Source organism: Chanodichthys erythropterus, chromosome 6 (genome assembly GCF_024489055.1).
Source record: "Chanodichthys erythropterus isolate Z2021 chromosome 6, ASM2448905v1, whole genome shotgun sequence".
Taxonomy (NCBI): Eukaryota; Metazoa; Chordata; class Actinopteri; order Cypriniformes; family Xenocyprididae; genus Chanodichthys; species Chanodichthys erythropterus.
In genome coordinates this window covers 10,315,595-10,341,914 of record NC_090226.1, presented here as the reverse complement: position 1 = coordinate 10,341,914, position 26,320 = coordinate 10,315,595, and the positions used below count along the sequence as shown (strand labels likewise).

At 37.1% G+C, this 26,320-nt stretch overlaps 2 protein-coding genes across 2 annotated transcripts in view; both read right to left on the bottom strand.

Moving 5' to 3' along the window:
* The window catches only part of chd5 (chromodomain helicase DNA binding protein 5), a 43,369-nt gene extending 24,784 nt beyond the window's left edge, over window positions 1-18,585 (bottom strand). Inside the window, 5 exon segments of the mRNA XM_067387236.1 lie at window positions 28-269; window positions 623-741; window positions 824-1,015; window positions 8,871-9,028; window positions 18,519-18,585. Coding sequence (XP_067243337.1) covers window positions 28-269; window positions 623-741; window positions 824-1,015; window positions 8,871-9,028; window positions 18,519-18,585 — 778 coding nt within the window.
* A 1,559-nt stretch (window positions 18,586-20,144) lies between these two features.
* Window positions 20,145-25,960, bottom strand: rpl22 (ribosomal protein L22). Its single transcript, XM_067387235.1, has 4 exons — window positions 25,908-25,960; window positions 25,173-25,277; window positions 24,787-24,911; window positions 20,145-20,339 (listed from the first exon to the last, which is right to left on the bottom strand). The coding sequence occupies exons 1-4, from the start codon at window positions 25,917-25,919 to the stop codon at window positions 20,195-20,197; spliced, it is 387 nt and encodes a 128-aa protein (XP_067243336.1). The 5' UTR covers window positions 25,920-25,960; the 3' UTR covers window positions 20,145-20,194.
* Window positions 25,961-26,320: the final 360 nt, after the last annotated feature.

Below are 26,320 nucleotides of genomic sequence, written 5' to 3'. Positions count from 1 at the left end.
CCTTTAGAAATCCGAATATTATGTTACCCTTTCCCTCTTTGGTTTTGGCTTTTTTGATTGGCCCAGATGGTGAGATCTGTTGGATACTTCTAATACAAACAGGCGGAGCCACATTGACAGTTTCCACAGCAGCCGCCACAGCAGCCGCCACAGCAGTTGCAGAGGTGCCTTTAAAAGGGTTGTTCGCACTGAACTCTCTCCATTTTGCTCCAAGCACCGTCATCATTTTTGACATGGGGATCTTGGGGTTCTTCTTGGCAATGAGGGGTCTAACCACAAAACAAAAATTCTTAGACACTGAAGTTGAGATTTGTGTGGGAAATAAGCAACAAGATGCCATGCATTGTGGTGATTTTATTCTACGTAAAGACTCGGAAATCGGAAGTATATACTAAAAAAGTGTCTATCGAATCAAATATTATGCTGGTTACAATAGACATGTATTGTGTGGGTCTGACAGCACATCTTGTTTCAATCCCTGTTATTAGAAAACCTGTCATCATAATGTAATTACTTCATACAGGCATTAGCACTTGCCAGAAGGAACATTTTAAAATAGAACACGACATCTTGACAACAGAGCATTAGAACGTCCAAACAGAAGGAAACTTTGAAATCCTACCTAAGAAACTGGCTAAAGGCTTTGTAGTTTGTGATGGTTTTATAGTCGTCCTCTGAAAAGGCATACTGCACATCTTCGAGACCCCACTCTTGCATCAGCTGACTGGATGACTTTGGTTCCTGGTGTCACATGAGAAACCGTTATTCATTTATTCCCATGGCTAAGAGAGCATAACAGAACATTTCTGTGAAATGTGAGAACCTTCATGTTTCCATCATCGTCATCATCGTCGTCCTCATCATCATCTTTCTTTCGCTGTTTTGTTTTCCTCTCCTTCTTCTCTTTGGGTTTCTTCTTTTTCTTCTTCAGGGTGCTGTAGGTGCTGCTCTCACTTCCCGACCTGTGACCACGATCCTCTCTATCTGATATGTCATCCAGCCCGCTAGGAAGCCCCTGTGGGTAGAAGAACAGACATTAATGGGAGAAATTGTAATGCTCAATATGGCGGCTGTTGGAATGAAAGCCTTTTAGTTAAAAGTGCCAGTTGGCTATTTAGTGGAGTCTGCACACATTTGCAGGACCCACCGGAAAGATACTTTTCAGTTTCTAAGCATGATTTTAGTGTGAAGCACAATTTATGATACATTGTTGTTTTATTGCTGATTCAAACATGTTCTTAACAAACAGATTTAGCCAGAGTTTCCCATTAATTATCATAATGATAATTAAAACAGACGATTCATAATGAACCAAAAATATACTTCTCATGATAACATAAAAGACCTTTAACCTTGTTTTGTGCCATTGCTTTAGCAAAGCATCTGTCAAACTAAAACTGAAATCACAATATGGCTCTTAATATAGTGCTCTTGTGAAATCGCTGATCCGCTGCGCATTTCAGACTGAAGCGCAGCACTGTATTCATTTACATGCGAACAGCTCATGATGATGTGATATTTTAAATAAAATCGGAGAGATTTCTGTCCATCCACTGGCAATCAACGCAACTACCACTTTGTCACTTCCAAAAGTTCATAAAGAGTTCATAAAACTAATCCATATGAATTAAGCATTTAATCCAAATTTTCTGCAGAACAATGATGATGAACAGACTGAATTTAGGCTTTTATTCACTTAACATTGACCAGCGAACAATAATTAAAAGCAATCTCTTTATGAAATTTTTGAAGGGTCAAAGTTGTAGTTGCGTGGTCTGTCAGTGGGAGGGACAGAAATCTTTCAAATTTCATTAAAAAGTCTTAATTTGTGTTTCGAAGATGAACAAAAGTCTTATAGGTTTGTAACAACATGAGGGTGAGTAAATGATGACAGAATTTTTAATTTTGGGTGAACTAACACTATGAAATATTTATTTATTTTACAGTACAGTTGTATTACAATAGCAATATATTTTTGTCTTAGATAATAATAATAATCATCATTTTAAATGATGATGATGATATTATTATTTTTATATGAATTTCCCCATTCATTGTAGCTATACATGCCTATGTCTACTGTACATAGAAAAGAGCTGCCTGGAGGTGTTATCAAGTCAACTGACTTGTCCTAAAGGGACTTCAGTGCAGGCTTATTAAAAATAGCACTATAAACTTTATAGTGCACAATTTAAGCAACTGGGGGCACAGAAATCTTGCCTCTGGAAAAATATAACTTATGTACTTTGTAGGAACATTAAAACATAGATTTTTCAAATTGGGAAAGATCTTGCATTCATAGATTTTAATTTAAAACAGACTTTACTATGGCATAACTATTGATAAATGTAAAATCAACTCCACATTTTCAATAAAGGAAAAACCAGATCATTACGACACTATTATTAGTAACATCTGGAAGCAGGGAAACCAATCAAAATGATCATACTGCTAGGAAACACACATGTTTCTGTGGTTAAATTACAGTGTGAGTGTATGTGTGATTGGAGAAAGCCTGTTGCTGTGCTGCAGCTGTGCACTGGCTGGCAGACGTCTTCTCGGCGCAGGGTAGGCCGGCATTGCCGCAGAGCGCACAAGCTCCACCGGCAGCAGTTCTGAGTTGCCATGGAAACCAAACTGTGCAGAGTTGGGGGGTGGGGGGGAGCTCTCTCTACTGCAGCAGCCAATGGAACAGCGCCATCCAATCAGATGCGTTTGCATAACGAGCTTGTTATTAAGAGTGCCCATGGTTGCAGTGCCTGTGTTCTAGGGCCCGTCTAGACAAATCTCAATCACGTACGTGGGGGAGGGAGAACGAGAAAGTGAGAGAGGAAGGAGAGAGAGGGAAAGAAGAGGGGTGCTTGTGCAAAAGGCAAATACTAGAACCACTAAAAAGCTCCACAGCTGGAGCTGAAAGGTCTCCCAAAATCTAAACCACAATTATCTGACAATGTACCTCAAAGGGAAAAAAGATCCAATGTAAATAATGCGCCACAAAGAGGTTTTCAGGCTGACACCATCCTGCAGTTCTTCCCCATAGAAAATGCAGTATTTAGTTTAGCTAAAAATGAAAATTCTATCATAAATTACTTACCCTCATGTTGTTACAAACCTGTCTGAGTTTCTTCCTTCTGTGGAACCCGAAAAAAAGAAATGTGACGCAGATTTGCCACTTTCCAGGCATCAAATATCATCGGTTCTTGTGCCTTGTGACTATTCACAATACATTGAATGTTGAATATAGTTTTGTGACCGATGGCTGATGGGAAGATATTTATAAAAAAACAAATATATATATATATATATATATATATATATATACACACTTAAATATACTACACTAAATATTAAATATACAAAACACATTTATTCCAGAATCGATGTTGCATAAGATATGAAGAAATTTTCAGAGAAAATATACTGAATTAAGCTTATTTTTCTTACCCCAATTTGTATTTTTGTTTGGTAACATTATACAATAAGGTCCTATTAGTTAATGTATTCATTGAGCATTTGTTACAGTATTTATACTGTACTGTTCATTGTTAGTTCATGTTAGCTCAGGTCTATTAAATAATATGAACATATATACAACTTTAATTTTAATAATGTATGTAAGCAAATGCTGAAATTAACATTAACCATGATTAATAAATGCTTTAGAAGTACTTTTAATTGTTAAATTACTAATGTAGTTAACTAATGTTTACAAATGGAACTCATTGTACTTTTTTCTTGTTTTAAACAAATCGAACAAAATTTATTGAAGTTTATATGCTTTTAATATCAATGTTTTAACATTTTTTTTCTAGAAAACAAAACAATAATGCTAATATTTTATCAAATTTTCTTTTTTAGAAATTTTATGAACTTTTGCAGTATTACTTCAGTGCTACTTCTTTGTCTTTTTTGGAGCTTGACAGCCCCAGTAACTATTCACTTTAACCCTCATGTTGTGTTCGGGTCAATTTGACCCGAACACCAATTTTCTTTTTCCCGAAAATACTAGTTAATGTTATCGCTTTGGACTGAAACTTAGTGACTTTGTTCCCAAAGGGTATAACTAAATCTCAATATTTTTTTGGACATTTTCTTAATTTTTTGTGGGGGTTTTGTTACCTTGTTACACTCGTGGTGTTCCCGGTCAAAAATGACCGGCCCATAAAAAATAGCTTATAAATCACTCATTATACCATATTTTCACCCAATCTTGGATTCAATCTTTTTGTCAACTTGTTCTCTTTCAATTAGGACTGGTTTTATATTTCTGTTTGCATCTGATTAATCGTGGGCCTCATTTATCTGAGAGTAGGCATCTCATTTTTTGAGTAAAAAACAAATAATTTGTGGGTAAATTTGGAAATATTAAAAAAAAATATGAAAAAAATGGCTACTGTTGATCACACTAGTCTACTCTAATGTTTCACCAGGAATTTTGTTTTGAAACTTTTGTTTTGTAAAAAATATGGCACATAGTCACACTTGTGGTGTTCCCGGTCAAAAATGACCGGCCTATAAAAAATAGCTTATAAATCACTCATTATACCATATTTTCACCCAATCTTGGATTCAATCTTTTTGTCAACTTGTTCTCTTTCAATTAGGACTGGTTTTATATTTCTGTTTGCATCTGATTAATCATGGGCCTCATTTATCTGAGAGTAGGCATCTCATTTTTTGAGTAAAAAACAAATAATTTGTGGGTAAATTTGGAAATATTAAAAAAAAATATGAAAAAAATGGCTACTGTTGATCACACTAGTCTACTCTAATGTTTCACCAGGAATTTTGTTTTGAAACTTTTGTTTTGTAAAAAATATGGCACATAGTCACACTTGTGGTGTTCCCGGTCAAAAATGACCGGCCTATAAAAAATAGCTTATAAATCACTCATTATACCATATTTTCACCCAATCTTGGATTCAATCTTTTTATCAGCTTGTTCTCTTTCAATTAGGACTGGTTTTATATTTCTGTTTGCATCTGATTAATCATGGGCCTCATTTATCTGAGAGTAGGCATGGTCAAAAATGGTCACAATGGCCGACCATTGAAAGTGAATGGGAGAGACTGAAAATAACAGAACAATTTAGTTTTCAGGAGCATGTTCATTATTTTCATGTACATATATGAGCATATGTGCTTGCAAACATCGAGCCCTTGGACCTGTGCATGTATCGATACATTTATACACACGCTACCCAGACACACACACGTTAAAACATACAAACTTTTTTTGAGTATTACACACATTCTTTTCCACAGAGAGAAATTTGATCCTACCCTAACCTGCATCTAATATACATTTATCCATCTGACATTACCACACACACACACACACACACACACACACACACACACACACACACACACACACACACACAAACACAAACAGGCCGTGACAGCAGAGACCCGGCTTCAAAAGAAGAAGGATTTGCTTTATAATTAAAATTTCCTGATAATTCACTCACCCCATGTCTTTCTTTCTTCAGTTGAAAGGAAAATAAGGTTGAGGAAAACTTTGCAGGATTTTTCTCCATATTGTGGACTTCACTGGAGTACAACGGGTAACTTCTTCATGAGTTTGACAACACATGTGCTGCAAAAGTTCACAACGCAACCAAATACAAAAACACGCTGCAAAAGTTCACAACGCAACCAAATACAGAAATGCGCTGCAAAAATTCACAACGCAACCAAATACAAAAACATGCTGCATAAGTTCACAACGCAACCAAACACAGAAACGCGCTGCAAAAGTTCACAACGCAACCAAATACAAAAACATGCTGCAAAAGTTCACAACGCAACCAAACACAGAAATGCGCTGCAAAAATTCACAACGCAACCAAATACAAAAACATGCTGCATAAGTTCACAACGCAACCAAATACAGAAACGCGCTGCAAAAGTTCACAACGCAACCAAATACAGAAACGCGCTGCAAAAGTTCACAACGCAACCAAATGCAGAAACGCGCTGCAAAAGTTCACAACGCAACCAAACACAGAAACGCGCTGCAAAAGTTCACAACGCAACCAAATGCAGAAACGCGCTGCAAAAGTTCACAACGCAACCAAATACAAAAACGCGCTGCAAAAGTTCACAACGCAACCAAACACAGAAACGCGCTGCAAAAGTTCACAACGCAACCAAACACAGAAACGCGCTGCAAAAGTTCACAACGCAACCAAATACAAAAACGCGCTGCAAAAATTCACAACGCAACCAAATACAAAAACGCGCTGCAAAAGTTTACATGCACAGGTCCAAGGGCTCGATGTTTGCAAGCACATATGCTCATATGTGTACATGAAAATAATGAACATGCTCCTGAAAACTAAATTGTTCTGTTATTTTCAATCTCTCCCATTCACTTTCAATGGTCGGCCATTGTGACCATTTTGACCATGCCTACTCTCAGATAAATGAGGCCCATGATTAATCAGATGCAAACAGGATATAAAACCAGTCCTAATTGAAAGAGAACAAGTTGACAAAAAGATTGAATCCAAGATTGGGTAAAAATATGTTATAATGAGTGATTTATAAGCTATTTTTTATAGGCCGGTCATTTTTGACCGGGAACACCACAAGTGTGACTATGTGCCATATTTTTTACAAAACAAAAGTTTCAAAACAAAATTCCTGGTGAAACATTAGAGTAGACTAGTGTGATCAACAGTAGCCATTTTTTTCATATTTTTTTTTTTAATATTTCCAAATTTACTCATAAATTATTTGTTTTTTACTCAAAAAATGAGATGCCTACTCTCAGATAAATGAGGCCCATGATTAATCAGATGCAAACAGAAATATAAAACCAGTCCTAATTGAAAGAGAACAAGTTGACAAAAAGATTGAATCCAAGATTGGGTGAAAATATGGTATAATGAGTGATTTATAAGCTATTTTTTATAGGCCGGTCATTTTTGACCGGGAACACCACAAGTGTGACTATGTGCCATATTTTTTTACAAAACAAAAGTTTCAAAACAAAATTCCTGGTGAAACATTAGAGTAGACTAGTGTGATCAACAATACCAATTTTCTTCAGATTTTATTTAATATTTCCAAAATTATTCAAAAATTTAAAAAAAATTACTAAAAAAATGAAATGCCTACTCTCAAATAAATGAGGCCTATGATTATTCAGATCCAAATCAAAATATAAAACCAGTCCTAATTGAAAGAGAACTTGTTGACAAAAAGATTGAATCCAAGATTGGGTGAAAATATGGTATAATGAGTGATTTATATGCTTTTTTTTATGGGCCGGTCATTTTTGACCGGGAACATCACATGTGTTATAGGGTTTTGAACACAACCTGAGGGTTAATGTGAACACTGCTGCAGAAGAAAGAATGTCACACGAGTTTAGAAAGACATGGGAGTGAGAAAATGATGAAAGCATCTTAATTTTTGGGTGAACTATGCCTTTAAATTCTGCATTTTCTGTGGGAATGAACTGCATAATAGTGGCAGACGTCTTTGGGATCTTTTTTCCTGCTAGATCTTTTTTCCAGAAACAACCTCATCTTCAACACAACCAGACCAGAAAAAAAGCTCATCCGTACTACTGAAATGTCACTTATCATTGTTTACATCTGACAAAGCATCAATTCTCACTCTCCTGTTACAATCCCCAGACTCTCCACAGTCTACCAGGCTCCGGCGCAGGTGGCCGGCTTTGGCGAGCTGAGCTGTTAGACTTGCGGACAGCAGAAGGGCAGGCGGTGGTTTTGACCCGCATTGATTTGAGCCCGTGTCTGACACGGCACTGCAGGGAGAGCATGACTGACGCCAAGCAGGGCTCTTAGCTGCTGAGGGGAGACCTCTCTGCCCTCTCCACGGCACATTTACCACTGCTGAGAAGGAGGGAGGGTTGAGAGAAAGACTGTATCTGTGCAAGGAGGCAGAGAGAGCGAGGGAGGGTTAGGGATGAGAAAGAGAGGAATCCCTCTCTTTATTTCAATGGTAAGTACAGTCAGCTGGGGGGACTGTGACCGACTGACCTGTCAAGCGTTTTATCTCTCGCCAAGGCGCGGAGAGAAGACTGACTGAAGGAAAAAAAGCTGATCGGTAAACAATCCAACAAAATACCCCGGGGTCAGGAGAGTCGTTTCATACTGATCATTCACCTCATGAGAGCAGCGCTTATGCCACAGCCTTGTAGACAATAGCGCACCTGGCCTTTCTTATGAGTGCTATTATGTAATGTATGCTGAAGTCAGACCAGGACACTACTGTATGGATGGTCTAATGCAGGGCTCATCAACTGGCGGCCTGCGGGCCAAATCTGGCCTGTCAATCATCTTCATCTGGCCCGCGGCACCCCAATCTCCTCCTCTTTTCCTGGCGGTGCGGCTAAATACCAATCATTTGTGAATTAATCACTCTTATGTCTCGATTCTTTCTTTTCCGTGAATTAGCCAAACGCACTTGCATAACTATTTGAAACTATCTGGACCAGATGTACCACAAAAGAAACATGCTTGGAAAAACATGGGTGAGTAAATGATTTTGGGGTGAATTATACCCTTGAGTGTGTGTTGAACTGGAATTGTACCCATTTTTTATTTCATAAAAATAACACTGGGTGTTTCAATGAAAACTTGACCAAACTAGTAGGATCTGAATGAACTTTAGACCATACTGAATTATTTGAATTTAAACTGCCCCAGGTTTTCACAATGTGGTCACCTCACTGGTAACACATTTATAGTAACTGATCTTAACATTTACAGCCATTAAAATACAAGGATGCTATAAATACCAGAAATGTAGGTTTAGCCTAACAAATCTATGTCACATGAAAATAAATTGCATTCTGATTATGTCATGATGAAAAAATGGATACATTTTCTTACCTCCTTCTTCTTCTTTTTCTTAACTTTGGACTCTTTTCCCTCCATTATCTTGCTCGGTTTCTTCTTCTTATGCTGTTTAACCGAATCATCCTCAGAGAAGAATCTCTCTAGTGGTGACAGGGGGACACTCCTCTGACGTTCACCTTCCTCATCCTCATCTGAGAAAAAACAAAAAGTAGTTCACAGTAATGAGATACACCCATACATCACGTCTCCACCATGCATTCATCCTGTTGGGGAAAGTTACTTTTAAAAGTAATGCATTACAATATTGTGTTACTTAGTTACTTTTTATGAAAAGTAATGGGTTACATTACTTTTGCGTTACTTTTTCTAACCTGGGCTGGGCTTGCTTGTTTGTTTTTTTAATAACAACAAAAAAAGTTTTTTTTGTTTTGTTTTTTTTGTTGTTTTTTTTGGCAAATGTTAAGGGACCCTTTTACACCAAAAGTGAAATGAATAAGCCTAAAGCGGAAGGAAATGCATATTTACACCTGTACAGTAGAGGGCACAGCTCAAACAAATCTTTCAGCTGTGCTGCCATTCTGGATTAAAGAAGAACAGGATACAGGAGAAGGAAGTTCAACACTTTTTCTAAATCTAATCTAAATTTTTGCTTATTAGTATGATTAAATTAGATCATTGAAGGTCAGCAGCAAAGACATTGGTTAATGGGTCAGTGACGAATAAGGTTTTTAAAAGTGTCAAAAAATATAATGTAGTTATAATTAATTTAAAAGTTCTAACATTGAGAATATGTGTTTTTTATAATCAATTAAAGGTGCAATTTGTGATATTTTTGTCCGCTAGAGGTCGCTAGAAGCCTATTCAAAACAAAGGCGTAGTTTGATGACGCCAAGTTTTAGAGCGGAAACTTGGGACATGTGGTCTCAATCTCAACAGACGGTGCAAAAGAATAGGAATTGGAGTCTGGAAGAACTCATGTTCGTGGATGCGATTATTAACGTTACTGTAGTATGAAGCAGAGAAGGACCGAGTGTTGTGGAGCTGAACTAGGAGCTGGAGCGATTGATCAACACACGCCTCACAAGCAGCGGGACTTTTATTATGAGACAGTCGCCGGCGCCGCTTCCGCTTTTCCGGTCATGAGTTTACGGGAGCTGTCCTTGTCGACAGAACCAGCGGCAGATGGTAAACAGTAATTATGTTCCATAAGTAAGTAACACAATCCACCATAAAACGTCCAAGAAGTAAATAAGGAACTGCTTGAAGCGAGCTAGTGGTTTGCTGGACGCTAGACACTACTTCCGCATTTGTCCACGGCACTGTTGTCATGTGGTTTCTATGTCAGTAAAGGCGGTAACAAAGGTAACTGACGTCATTGACGGCCGACTGCACTGCCCCATATCACTGTTTAGAATGGGAATTTTCTCATGATTTACAAGTAGTTGAAAACATTAGAAATATAGTTTGTAATCAGATGGACAAAATATATAACACTAGCCTAGTGGTTTTTGGATATTTTACTGCAAAAATTTTACATATTGTACCTTTAATACTGCTTTTGTCATTTATTATAAGATGGACAAAATTTGTCACCAAAAAAGTCATTCAGTTTAAAGGTGCCCTATAATTAAATATTGAATTTATATTGGCATAGTTGAATAACAAGAGTTCAGTACATGGAAAAGACAAACACTGAGTTTCAAACTCCATTGTTTCCTCCTTCTTATATAAATCTCATTTGTTTAAAAGACCTCCGAAGAACAGGCGAATCTCAACATAACACCGACTGTTATGCAACTGTAGGGGTGTACACCCCCAATATTTGCATATGCCAGCCCATGATCGAGGCATTACACAAGGGCAGAACGTCTGGATCTGTGCACAGCTGAATCATCAGACTAGGTAAGCAAGCAAGGACAATAGCGAAAAATGGCAGATGGAGCAATAATAACTGACATGATCCATGATAACATGATATTTTTAGTGATATTTGTGAATTGTCTTTATAAATGTTTCGTTAGCATGTTGCTAATGTACTGTTAAATGTGGTTAAAGTTACCATCGTTTATTACTGTATTCACGGAGACAAGAGAGTCATCGCTATTTTCATTTTTAAACACTTGCAGTCTGTATAATTCATTAACACAACTTCATTCTTTATAAATCTCTCCAACAGTGTGTAATGTTAGCTTTAGCCACGCAGCATAGCCTCAAACTCATTCAGAATCAAATGTAATACATCCAAATAAATACTATACTCACATGATCCGATCCATGCACGCAGCATGCATGATGAACATCTTGTAAAGATCCATTTTGAGGGTTATATTAGCTGTGTAAACTGTGTTTATGCTGTTCAAGGCAAGCGCAAGCTTATATTAAAGGGGCCGCAACCTATATATCGGTGCATAGTTAATGATGCCCCAAAATAGGCAGTTAAAAAATTTATTTAAAAGCATCTATGGGGTATTTTGAGCTGAAACTTCACAGACACATTCAGGGGACACCTTAGACTTATATTACATCTTTTAAAAAGAAGTTCTAGGGCACCTTTAACCAAAATTTCAGTTTTACCAAATGACACTTTTGGTTTATACCGAATGACGATATTTTCAAACAATGCCAACAGGCTGATATCTAGCTAGCAAAAGGACAATCAAACATTTTATATTTAGTAAAGTTTTTAAAATATTACAACATTTTCAATTTTAGCAGTTGCACCGAATAACCTGATGTTTTGGGACATGCGTATGAGCAAGTGAAACATGAATTTTTCAAATAGTGAAGAGAGAGTTAGTTAGTTTGCTTCATGACCATGTGGTCCTTTGCAGGTGTCTGAATGGTACCACATCCTGTCACATGATATTGACCGCATGACTTGATCCAAAATGGTCCCTTTATATCGGTTACTCTGAATGTACATGGACATTCTTTCTCATAACGAAGCAAAGACTTCTACACATAATTTTAATACCATTTTGCACTATATTGATATATGATGTTATAATATCATGCCAAAATAAAAAATATATACATTTATTACATTTTAAGACATTTTAATAACAAATGAAATGGCTGTATTGGCCTTTGGATGGTTAAACCGAATGACCTTTTGACACTTCAAAATCTTTTAAATACATTTATATGTAGCAAAATATAATTAATTCACTAAAAGAGATTAAGTTGTACTACTTTACATACTTTGGATGTCATATCTTTGTTTATTTTTTATTATTATTAAGGCCTTTGGACAAAAAAATTACGTCACGTCATTGACACTAATAAAGTGAGATTAAATACATAAAGTATTTTTGTGTAATTTAATATAGTTAATTATTACAGGTTTGTGTAACATTCTATGTTATCTATCTATCTATCTATCTATCTATCTATCTGTCTGTCTGTCTGTCTGTCTGTCTATCTTCTGCTGGGGGATTGCCTGTGAAGCGGAGACTCCTTCACTCCGTTTGAGGAAAAGCGACAATTTTTTGTTGACACACTGAAGGGGGAGCAAAAATAGAGAGGTGAGGTCTCTGCCACCTGCTGAACTGTGAATCTCTCACCATAAACAAAAAACTACTGTCTGGCAGCACATATTCACTGTAACACTTCAATAATGTCATGCTGTCAAAAAGGCTAAGCTCAAAAAAAAAAAAAAAAAAAGAGAGACAGACATCAGGGAGGCATCCTTTGCAACCAGAGCTCTATGGTACGACTCCTGCCGACTGCCTATCGTCAGCTCAGACGGCGGCCCATAAAATATGCAGTGCGTGTGGTGGAGTCAATCAGCTAAAGCCCTGTCCCGCAGCCCACCACGCCCCGTGGGAGCTGCCAGAGATGGGGCTTTCCCAGCCTCTTGGATGCTATCCTCGAAATCCACTTAACCTTCATTTAGCTGCCACTGTTTGAGGACTTCAGCTCCAGTGAGAGCAGCCCCTACGCGGTTCAAGACCGGCTTGCAGCCCTACAGGGCATTTTGGGTATTTACTCACATAAAATACAGAGCTCCCCATTTTTCTGTCAGCCGCTGGGAGGCTTTTTCTTATTTCAATCTTCTTCTGCACATAAACAGAGCAGTTGCCTGTGAGATGACGGATATTTAGGGCAGTGCGTCTGCAGTACATCTCACAGGGAGGCTCTTTCATGTCGGCAGAATATGTCTGCTGCCTGCCAGGCGCATCAAGCTCACATCTCATCTTCATTCATGTCTCACTTACAATCGTGGTGATGCAACACAGCACTCTTGAAGTGGGGATATCTTGCAAAGGTTTTACATTGTCAGCTGACTTTTAGGGGATTTGATTTATGTTGAATTCAGGTGAAAATTCATATTTATAAATCAAACCAATGTGAATATTAATCTATCAATTCAAATAAGCTGAAGTGTATTTTTTCAGTGTCAAGACTGTATCCAATTCCAATTTAATATGCAAGGAAAATGCTATTTTTGCATCCCGGAATCACTGCAATAGGCAGTCACGTCGTTCTGTGCCATGTTCCCGAGTAAACAGAGCCTCGGCCAGGTACCGGCAGGTGTTTAAAAGCTGTGCTGTTGCCATTTGCTACTGGTACCAGGCCTGAAAATGTCACGACTGCAGCCATACATTTCTGTATCAGCTAAGCATGGACATTGGGGTAACTTTGACCTTGCAACAAGGGCTAGGTCATTGGCGCACTCCATTAGAGATGGGATTCACGGCCGGGCTCGCTCTTAAGAAGGAGAGCGTTTACAGGAAAACGCATTAGCTGTCTGACAGACTGTGTATGTTAATAGTGCCCCCACCGTTAATGTGATGAGCCAGCATGGTTCGAACACCTCCTCATTGAGACCTTCAAGTTTTATAGGCCCTGTATCTACTTTCTTAATACTACATCCTTTTTTCTAAGTCCAAGGCTAATTCACAAACCTTGCGCTGCTTTGCAAAGACATACAGTGGCAAAAATTGCAAGTACACAAGCAAAGCAGTCTAAAATTAATGTCCTAATAACCCATAAAACTAGAACAAAGCCACTGTGATTGAGTTTGGATGTTATAATTATTTTATTCCAGCATGCATATACTCCAGTAATTTGTTGGTAAAATTCATAAGATGTTTTAATTTGACACACACTGATGCAGAGACTGATGACACACAGACATAAATGTGTGATGCAACAATGATTTACACACACGCACAAACTCCAGCAAAGAGGAAGGAGTGTCAGCTTTCACAGCGCAGCTTCCAAAAATAACCCCCACCAATCAGAGCGATGAGCAGAGGGAAGCTCATGATAATCTTTCAATTTCAAAGATAAGACTATGTAAAAGAAAACCAGACTGGGAGTGGAGGAAATAGAGGAAGAAGAAGAAAAAAAACACTCAAATGACTTTGGATCAGTTTCACCCTAATGCGTCCTAATGAGGATCAACATAAACTGAAACTCATTGTTGAGGCACGACGTACAAACGAAACAGTGCTAACAAGAATGGGGCAGGAAATATAGAATGTTTTTCATCATGAAATTATCTTTTTTTGTTTTTTTTTGTTTGTATAGTTCACCAACAAATTAAAATGACATCATCATGTACACACTATCATGTCATTCCAAACCTGCATGACTTTCTATCTTCTGAACAATACACAAAAGAGGACATTTTGAAAAATGTTTTGTCCATATCAGGGCTCCAGACTAACTTTTTTTTACTAGTAAGGTGCACTGTAGCCCCTTACTGAAAATTTTATGAGCACAAGCAGAAAATTTAGCAGAAAATGCAGCACAGTTACATTCTCCCCAATCTCCACTGTCTTACTCACAAATGCTTTGGTAATAAATAGACTTACAGAATTACAATGTGCAGTTTTATTTTAAGTTTGCAAGGCTACAGATTAACCTTTGAGGGCAGCATTATCATTCATAATGTCTAAATAATAATTAAAAAGCAAAATGATTGAAAATATATATTAGGGGCTGGAAATGGCAGCCACCTCCTGGTTACAATGGTAATTTAATGGTCTTTTTTATTTTTAAATAAGAGTATTCCTACATTTTGAAACTTTTACCCCTGGTTTCACAGACAAGGCTTAAGATAGTCCTAGACTAAAATGCATGTTTAAGCTGTTTTAACTGAAAGCAACTTGCACTGACATATCTTAAAATATATCACTGCCACTGTTTTGCCTTAAGATACACACCAGCAATGTCTTTTTCTAGGGTATGTTTATAAAAACTTAAATATCCTAATTGAACTACGGTCTAATCCTGGTTTAACCTAAGCCCTGTCTGCGAAACTGGGCCTTAGTTTTATTAATGGGGGTAATCTATGAAGGATGGACAAATAATTGGTCATCACATTAAAAATAACATTTAAATATGATAATATTAGAGTTTTGAAGTGCTGGAAAAAGATGTGTGAAGTACTTGAAAGCATTTTACTATTCCTGCCAAACTTCAATGGTTATAGTTAGTGTTTCTACATTAAATCCATGGTGAATGTTGTTCATTTGTGGAGACTTAAGGCCCTCTATAACTTGTTCATTCATGACACAATGTTTCTCCTGGTTTCCACGTCAGCGCTGTTTGATCTACACTTTCTCACTAGATCTCGAAGCGATGTTATTAATTCTGTGGTGAATTCGAATGCTTTCTTTACTTGATTTCCCAGCGTTGTATAGTAACATTGTCGTGCGATCAAGATCGGCCATTGAGTAGCTCTAGCTTGCGGCTTGCATTGCCGCTGCACTAACATTGGTCCGAACTGATAAACGGTCCGTGAAGCACAAATGAGTAGTGCAGTTTTGTTCCACTTTTATTACATTTGCCATTATGTTGGGCAACGTTGTGGTGGTTGCGGCACATTTTTGCTCGCACAGACAGGAAAAATGGTCACAAAATGCGACCATTTAGTCGCAGTCTGGAGCCCTGCATATAATGACAGTCATTGATTTTCATTGTTTGAGGAAAAAAAATTTCTAAATGTCTTCTTTTGCAATCCACAAAAAAAAAAAAAAATCATATAGGCTTTGATTTTAATGACATAAGAGTGAGTAGATTACAGATTTTAATTTGTGGGTAAGCTATCCATTGAATCTGCTATGAATTTTGAGATTTGAAAATCTTGGGAAATCACTCTTTGGAATCGCTCCATCCTTTTTTCCTGATGTGGCACAAAAGGAATGCAACAATTCAAAACTAACTGATTAACATGTGCATATCTTAACGGAGCCAATGCACATCTATTAACCAAATCCAAGGGAGTTGAAATAACATTAAAAACCATGCAAATTTTGAGCTGGCTTTTGAATTCGTTATCATTTTACTTTCTCTTAGCATTTTTATAAATCATGTTTGTTTTTTTTTGTATCTGCGGTTAGGGCATGCACCAGTGATCACTTCATTGCTCCTCACTGAGGGGACCAGTCATGTGCTCTGCAGTGTTTGGATCGTACAGTGAACAGTACTGTTTGCAATTTTCACTTTGATGGCCTACTATACAAACTACATTTTCAATACAAGTCCTATCACATTACTGCATCGTAGATTCACTGTAATGAACTGAAAAGAAAAATATGCTTTACGTTTCTTTTCCGAGAAGCTAGAGCTGAATTGTTTGAATGTAATCTGACTGTACAGGAATTATAACGCAGTGGTTTAACACAACTATTTAATTGAAAAGCTTATTTCAAATCTTAAATATTAGATACATTTTTATTAATCTCACCATAAATGCATCAGCCACCTCATTATAATTTCAGTAATGGAACCTGTGAAAATGTTCTGGCCTGCACAACAGACTCAATGAAAGCAATCACAGTGAATGGGACTAAAAGCATAACCCAAAATCCTGGCCAGTCCTCCACTGCATAGATTTCTCATTTTTAGCACATGCGGGGGCTTACTGTCTACACGGAAAGAGCATGCTGGCTCATAAATTATTTCTCAATTATTAATTCTTCTGCATATTGCACATTATTTCAAACCATTTGCAGCCCTCAGCAGCTTCATCTCCGGCATGTTGCCGCCTCGTAAAAAGAAAAGAAGGTAAATACGCAATTGGGGTGCAAATGAGATAGTCGTGCTCAGGTTGGTCATGTGATTAATTCACCACTAATTCAGAGGCAGCCTAGACCATGCTGTGAGCGAAAAACTATAAATGTATTGATTTTATTGAACTGAGGGCCATGAAAAAGGCAGGCAGTCAGGCAGGCAGACCTGGGTCTTAAATACACCACTGAGAACCCTGCTCTCACAATCTATGGCTTTTGAGACCAATCTATCATAAAAAAAAAAAAAAAAACATGATTGATGAGTCTCTTTTAAAATAAGATGCACGCCCTTCACCGACACAAGAAGCATAAACAGACAGAGTGACATCGTAAGGATACGGTTAAACAGCAGTGATGAACCTATGGAGAATATTGGCTTTGGAGTTAACCTTAAATGTACTGGAGAACCAAATATCCAGCACCAACATGAAGAACAACTTTTCAACAATATTTTTCTGAAGTCGCACCAAAAAATCAGTTACATAACATTAATTTAAATTAAGCAAATGCCCCTCTTTCAGGCAACACACCACAGGTCTACACTGTAAATAAAAATGTAATATATATATTAGTAAAAGACATTAAATTATACTATAAATTACTGGAAATGAATGGAAGTTGAAATTATGAACTAGCCTACCTCATCATTTACAGACAAATATTTAAGGCTCATTTTAAGTAAAAATGATGAATCACCTTATAATTGATTTGTACTAAAGAGGCCCATTTTAATAAACTCTATCATTATCAGTAACATATTAATATCAATCAGATGTGATTTGTATCATTATATAATTCAATGACATATACAGTTAGGAAGTGTCAAATTTAAAATCACCAAACCTATTGAATCCAATTGTATTTTTTTACTGTAAATTCAGCAAACGTTTTTACAGCGTAGAAAACAAACTCTTATAAGATACCGTGGACTGTCTTGGCTAAAGTCTGTGCCCCTCAAATAGACCACAGAGGCTGAGGATCATTGTAGCTGATGTTTTCCTGTCACACGTGGCTCTGTCAAGCACATGCACTACTTTTACAAGACACTGTGACCATAAAGTAGCATTGTCCCCATCAGACCTTAAATATTCCTATGAGGAATGCCATAACACCATTTTTGGGAAACTGATGATTCTCCTTTGTTTTGTTTAGATCAGCTCTAAACAATGCATAAATCACAAGAGATACTATTTTTTACAATATGATTGCAGCATTCCATGCACTAGACTTTATATTAAAACAGTCCATCAGATTTAGATATCATTGTGCACAGTGGGTGCATTATCAGAGCAGCCTGACTGGAAAGAAAAAAGACAGTGGGTGCATGCATAACTCATTTATATGCAAAGACAAATGCGCCTGTAAAAACAAACCGCCTGATGATGGAATACGAACATAGCTGAGAAACGAATTTATCTCAAAGAGAATCGCAGACAGATGGTCTGCCGGCGGACAGTCGCGCTTTAGTGACTCAAATACAGTCGGACAGTGCGCCGATATTTTTGGATGAACAGTGTCCGGTGTGAGAACAGAAGCTACTGAGACTATAATAAATCGCACGCGCGTCAAGCCCCTTTTCCTCCGCATTCAACTAGGCGTAGCAGCGCAGTTGTGAAGGGCAGAACTCTCCCTCCCTTGTGACTCTTTACCCCCTCACCTGGCACGTCGTCCTCAAAATCCATATCGTCTTGCCCCTCATCTTCATTGCTTAGCGATCCGGGCATCTTTACCGCATAACAAGAAAATCACATCCGAGATACAGGGATAAAGTCCTGAAACTTAACCCTCTCAATGCCCAGATTTTCAGATTCAGAGGAGACGTCTACTAAAAGGTGAGGTAAAATTTTCTTTTAATATGCTCTCAATAAAATAAAAGATGGCTGCCCTGTTTTAAAACATCTTTCCCTTTCTCCTTCTTCTCTATCCAAATCCTCCAGTCTGAAAATAAGAAAGAGACAAAAATGGAACACACATGCCCAGATTGTGACGTCTGGTCGGTTGCCATGGCAATCCATCCCATAGTTTCCCGACACAACTAGTTAGTGCTGTTCACCGGCTTAACTAGTACTGAGAGTGGCGGCGGTGGCGCGTGCACCCGTCTCGCGGTGGCATTGCCCTTTTCCCGCTCAAGTTCGAGGAATGAGAGGTTATACCGGGAGACATACGGGAGAAAGTTACCTCACAATCCCTTTTAAGTCAGGCGAGGGGAACGCATAATAAGAGGTGGGGAAAAATTAGTTGTCCTGCTTTTTTGTATTATTTTGCAAATTTAGGTCGAACAAATTATACATTCAAGGTCACGGCTTAACGCACATCTCTGACGCCTGAGTTTATTGATGTTTTAAAGGGACAGTTCACAAAAAAAAAAAAAAAAAGGAGGGGGAAAACTGTTATTTACTCACCCTCACGTAGTTCCAACCCTGTTTGACGTTGTGTACCACAGAAGAAAAAAAGCATAATGTTCACATTCGCTTTCAATACATCATCTTTCCATTCAATGAAAGTGAATGGTGACTGAAGTTGTCAGTCATTCTGCCTTTGCATTTTGGGTGAAGCAAAGCGTTAAAAATTTCCGGGTTTCTGTTCTTTAAACGAAACGGTATTCCTTAAAAATTAAAAAAAATAAATAAATAATTGAATCCCTCTCAAAAAAAAAAAAAAAAAAAAAAATCCAATTTATTCTTGTGAACCTCCTTCAGGACAACCCGTGAATCACGAGCCGTTGCCAAGGATACGACAGCGAGACGCTCCGTGATCAAGCGAGACAAAGACATTTAAAATAATTTCAAAGCACGCTGAAACAATTAAGAACCATTAAAAACCATATAATACAATTCCATAATACCATTATAGGGAAAAATACATTCAGCATAAACCAACCCAAGCTGGTTCTTCCAGTCTAGTATGGTTTTACACTTTTCAGCTGGTCCAGAGTTTGGCACAAGCTTGGGAGATCAGCTAAAACTATCAACCATTTCAGGCTGGTTTACGCTGTACTAACATATCATGCAAGTTTTCCCTGATAAATGAACTCTCTGAACCCTGTTAGTGCACGAACTTTAGTTGCTATGGAAATCATTGGTCCCGTCTGACTGGTGGTGGTGGTATAAGAGTCCTATATGCTTTAATGGAGTAAAAGAAAGGAACAGACTTCTGTTGCTCTAAAAATAGAAAGAAAATGCATAATTATAAATCAAATGGATTTTTCCAGCACTTTTGTACCCTCAGAGGAAAAAGGCACAATGTTTTGAACATATTGAAAAGACCACACCAGAAACAAAGAAACTGATTTCTTTTGAAAATTTATTGAATTTACAAAAGAGTGGCATGGATTTAATCTTCGTCATCTTCCTCCTCCTCATCTTGATTTATCTGGAAGTAGCGTAGTTCATAGCTCTCCTTGGTGTTCGCTACTACACGCAGCCAGTCACGCAGGTTGTTCTTCTTCAGGTACTTCTTGGTAAGATACTTCAGGTACCTGAAGACAACATATAAAGTATGATCAGTCACAAATGACACTCAGTTTCAAACGATGATATGGGCAAACACTATAAACAGGTCCGAGATCACAGCCTCTTCCACTGTGCATTCAAAAACTACAAATACAAGTTCTCAACCACAAATGTCAGGAAAAAATTGGAACCCTGCATATATAGTTTGAAATTTTGTAATACTAAAAGTCACTATTTATAAATATAGATATAGGTTTTATAAGTAACTGATTTGTATTCACACCATTTGGTTTACTGGGGAAAACAAAGTAATCACTTTGGTAATCAAAAAGATCTTAATTGATCAGATCTTGCTTCTCAGACAAATGTTTGAGAAGCTGTACATGCCACAATACTTACTAAAAAAAGAAATGAATGCAATATTACAAAAGCAGCAGCAATACATTTAAAACGTAATGTTGGGATGCGTGATATATCGGCCACCATATTGGTCAATTATATGTTCATTTTTAATGTTATGGTTATCAGACTGAAGAAAATTATTATATATATATATATAGGCTGATAAAAATTATCATCATCTGAGACACTGCAGATGTGCATTGTTCACCAGGGTGGTTTTGAGTTGCTTGAAATATGATTGGAATCACTTCAAAAAGGAAAATACAGTTAAGTGCAGCACAAGTCTGTCATATAGGCTACATAAAATTATAATGAAAACACTACAGTAAATAAATGTTGTGAATTCTTTGTGCGCTCGCATTGTTACGGATAAGCACATCCACAGCAGACTTGCACCTTCATGACTAGCAGAGTCAAGTTCGCTTGTGCATTTGCAGCCTTTTGTGCCATTGTAAATTTTAAGATTGGGTTATTTTCTGTATATGCTTTGGTTAATTAGCATGGTAGTAAAGCGCTTCAGTTTACCAGTGATCATCTTAAGCACCTTTTTAGCACTTTAGTGCATACAGCTCAAACAGCAACGCACCACTTTAATAACTATGATTGGGACTGTCAAATACATGACATAATGAGAACACTATTGGTATAAAAAAAAAAAAAAAGTTAAATCTTTGGGTTTAGTTGTCTTTCAGTGCGTTGTTACAGAAAAAGTGCATCATAACAGAAGTTATACACATTCTGACTAGCACACGACTTGGTTCAAGTTCACTTGTGCATTTGCATCTCTTTGTGCAGAAGTTGTAATTTGTTTGTTGAACAAATATCAGATTAATCTCATATATGATGCGTTTTGAGTTAATTAACCCGCTAACAAAGCGCTTCAGTTTACCGGTGTTCATTCAACTCAAACAGCAATGCTGTTATTTAAAACAGTAATATTAAAGATGTTTCTTCCAAAAAGTTGGTACATTATTAATAATTAGTTTTATTTCTCATCTCATTTTCAACAATATGGTTTAATTAAAATCATTCCATTAATGGGATCATGTCCATTATTATTAAGTTGGCCATAGGAGTGTAAAATTAATAGAAAAAGTTAAAGGAAATATTACAGTGGTTCAAACTATAGGCCACTGTACTGTATATGCTGAAGTGCTTTGGACATGTCATTTAATGTGAACTTTTTGTTTTTGAAATTAGGCTTAAAAAAAATTACATCAACATTTGGATATAGATTTATCGTCTTTCAAATATAAAGAATTATCAATATCGGCCAAAATTTTCATATTGGTGCATCCCTAATGTAATGCCTCATAAAAAGTTTGCTCGAAACTTGTGCAATAACAGTTATTACACAAATAATAATTCCACCTATTCAACAATTAACATCTATACTACTGCAAAATAAAAGAAAAATGAGAAACCTTTATAGGCCATACACCACAGTAACTCAAAATGTTTTTGATATATCTAAAGACACTAACAATAATAAAGCTGACATTACAGCTACAGTATGGGCTGCTTTTTTATGCATTTAATAGAACAGCTCTTCTGAAAAGCTTTTCTAGTAAGCAGGCTGGAATTCAGCATGCAGTCACATCAAAAGAAATTAATGATTATAGTCTATATATAATACAAGTAGTACATGTTTGCAAGCACAATACTTCAGTTTATTATTACAGATAAGGATGAATCTAAAACATCTCAAATCAATGACTGAATTGGCAGTGCACAACACTTTCAGTTTGCAAAATATGTGGGCTGTTAGTCAATGGCAACACTTACAAGTTAGCTACAGCGCAGAGTTTGCAAAACTGATTTATAGAGAAAAAAAAAGTTCCCTTCCATTTTTGATGACTAAAGGCCCCAGTATACTTCAAACGAAGTTCTTTTTCGTTCTTCGTTTAGGGGTAAAACGAAGTTCGAAATGCGTGAGAAGCGATATACTGTAAACGAACATCCATCGCCCACACCGCTGAGAGCGACGGTTATATGAATATGTAAATATGTGCCGTGCACTCTCTTCTCAGTAACAAAATAAACAAAAATGAGAAGACAGCAAGCATTTATCATAACAGCATAAGAATGTTAGCTCGAGCTCTGCAAAGTAGCACTCCAGTCACATCACGTCTTCATACAGCACTTTATTCAATAGATTTCTTAAAATCAAGCAGCTTTACAGTATCAAACATGAAAAACAGTGTTAGTGCCTCATTTTTTTTTTTTTTTTTTTTTTTTTTTTTTACAAGCACAACTTCATTTTGTACTATAAAGCGGCTATTCAGTGTGTTCATGTTTTCACCCGCGGAGATCTTACCTCAATGAATTCAACACACGAAATGACTCAAAGACGCAACCCATGCGAGTGAAGGCGGAGCCTCAGCGCACACCTCCTATTACGTTATCATCACTGACCAATAGTAGTACGAATGTGTTTTGCAGCTGAAGAGAACTTTTCCTGAAAGTTCGCTTTGGCAAGCCATTTTGAACTTCCAAAAAGAACACAAAACGAACTTCTTTTTGGCCTGATTTTGTTCGAAATGACGCCACATCAGTTCGTTCTTCGATTTCATTTGAAGTATACCGGAGCCTTAAGGGGCAGTTTACACAGTTTATCCAACGGATGACTTATGCGTTTTCCTAAACTGAAAACTTAAGCTATGCGTTTTTGCCATTCATTTACATGACAATGGCGTTTTCCAATTTATGAGAAAAAGGTTTGAAAACTATACCGTTAACACAAATTAAGATGTTTTTGATGAAATCCGAGAGCTTTCTGACCTCCAGTAGACTGCAACATTATTACCAATGTCAAGGCCCAGAAAAGTACTAAAGATATTGTTAAAAGTCAACTTGACTACAGTGGTTCAACCTTAATGTTGTGAAGCGACAAGAATACTTTTTTTGCACAAAAAACAAAGTGTTCTATGTCATGCTGCTCATGTGTACAGCGTGACCCAATACAGAGTCCGCATTCTGATGTACAACCCTGAAGCGCTGCACGTGTATAAAGTGATGAGAATACTTTTTGTACGCCCAAATAAATAAATAAAATAATGACTTTTCAACAATATCTAGTTATGGCCGATGTCAAAACAGCTTTACGAATCGATTCAGTGGTTCGGAGTGCCATAGTCACATGATTTCAGCAGTTTAGCTGTTTGACAGGAGATCCGAATCACTAATTTGAAACAAAAGATTCGTAAAGCTTAGAAGCTTCATGAAGTGGTGTTTTGAAATCGGCCATCACTAGATATTGTTGAAAAGTCGTTATTTTGTTTTTTTTGCCGCACAACAAGTATTCTTGTCACTTTGTAATATTAAGGTAGAACAACTGATCTCACATGAACCGTTTTAAATGTTTTTAGTACCTTTATGGACCTTGAGAGGCTCGGTGGCTTTGCTCTCAATAGAGGCCTCACTGAGCCATTGGATTTCATCAAAAATATCTTAATTTCCTACCTTAAAGAGCCTTGAAAGTGGTAATTGTGTTGCAGTCTATCGGAGGACGGATTTCATCAAAAATATATTTTTGTTCTTGTTCATATTTGTGTTCCAAAGATGAACAAAGGTCTTACGGTTTTGGAACAACATAAGGGCAAGTAATTAATGACAAATTTTATTTTGGGGTGAACTAACCCTTTAACTCATCCTAACAGATACAACTTTTGATTTTAAAGATGTATCAGTAAATGTTGAGATTAATTTTAACTAAGATTAATATATTATGTATGAGTACTGTTAAATGTTAGTTCATATTAACTAAACTAACAAATTAACCCTTACTGTAAAGTATTAGGTGAAATCTCCAACTGGAAATAACAGCAATTGAGTGATAATGGCAAAAGACCATATAAAGTGCACAAATGTTCTCTTCTGCCATTTGGTAAGGTATACACAGAATTTCTCAGTTCCATTATTTTAATGACTACTTTTACATCTCATTTTAATTTTAACTGCTCTCAATTTTCAACATAATGGTCACAGAGTAATAACAGCAATAAGCTAACAGTTATCAGCCCTTCATAAGCATTCAACCTCAGGAAAGTGAATCTCTAATCTCAGACTTACCTTTTAGAGAAGGGGACCTCTGATGTCACTGTGATTTTGCTCTTGCTCCTTTCGATGGAGACCACGCCACCACCCAAGTTACCAGCTTTACCATTCACTTTGATGCGCTCCTGAAGGAACTGTTCCTAAAGAGAGACAAGCAGACATGCCTATTAGATCATATAGAAATACAACTGCAAGCCATCAACCCATCCCATTTATCAGAGCTGCACAAAAATGAACGAAACAAGAATGAAATATTCGCAATAAGATCTAAAACATGCATTTAAAAGTAGATGAAATTAATTTGTTTCATGCGACTTTAAAAATACAAAACAGTCAGGTAATCTGATTGGAGATATCCAGTTGTGTGTGCACCATGCATCAGAAAAACTATGTACACTTACAAAGTTAGCAGCATCCATGATGCCATCCTCCACAGGATGGGTGCAGTCCAGGGTGAACTTCAGGACCTGCTTTTTCTTCTTCCCACCCTTGGTCACCTGCTTTTTCTGAAAGACACAAACAGATACACAGAATGAAATCAATAAAGATCAGTGCTTACATTATAAGATATGGAGAGCTGAATTAATGTTAAAGGTACGTTTCTACGGTCATTCATTAAAAGGAGCTCTAGCGAAACGGGAATCTGACAGCATATGAGACAACGATCTACAGTGTCACATATTTGAAAGACACAACGAAAAGTGTTTAAAAACGTTGGGGTATATGTGAAATTAAAATTTCAACGCAGCCATATATCAAAGTTAGCTTCGTGGTTTCAATTCTTTGGTGACGAAACCGCTTTAAAAAAAATACAAAATATAAACTGTCTACATTTTCAATACATATCAGCATTGCAGCAAACATTCAGTATTACAGTGATTATGCTGTGGCGGTTCTAAGAGAAATACTCATCCGCTAACTGTTGGCTGCTACAACGTGGTTGCTCACGAGCAGGCCTAATTTCAGACCCCCGATAAACAAACGCTTTTTAAAACAATGCTGATGCACAAATTCTTTCGTTAATCAAGTTACTCAGACACTCTATGGTTCAGCTTTAATATGCACTGGTTTCTGCGAGCCTAGAGGGGCATGACATAATGTATTTTGTCGTTTTTAAGAAACTTGCTCGTACTCACAATCGGGGCCATGGCCGACGGTTTGGCAGAAAGGGAGAGGAGAGGAAGCGCATGCGTATTGAAAGCTTCCCGTTATAATCTATTCCAGACATAATCGATAGAATCCGTTATTCGGAGATTGATTAGTACAGTCACTAGATCGTGATAATAGCCATTTTAATGAATGGCATCTACCTAATGCCTTGTCTAAATTATGTTTTTGGGTAGGAAAACACTGAAAATAAATCATTTAAGTGCATCAAGACAACCTCTTTTAACACGTTTGAATCTTTTTACATGTCATTGAGATCACTAATTCACGTATTGGAAAGCCTTGAAATATATTTAATTTGATATACATGTATAATTTGCTTATACATATGTAGGCCTAGTTATTATAAATTAGATATATAATTTGCATATTGTAATCTGCT

Bases quoted from the DNA above. Each gene is read 5' to 3' on its own strand.
- rpl22 (XM_067387235.1), bottom strand. The intron at 24,912-25,172 runs GTAAGTGTACAT...GTCTCTCTTTAG, and splicing joins TCATGGATGCTGCTAACTTT to GAACAGTTCCTTCAGGAGCG. The intron at 20,340-24,786 runs GTAAGTCTGAGA...TGTTGTCTTCAG, and splicing joins GAGGTCCCCTTCTCTAAAAG to GTACCTGAAGTATCTTACCA.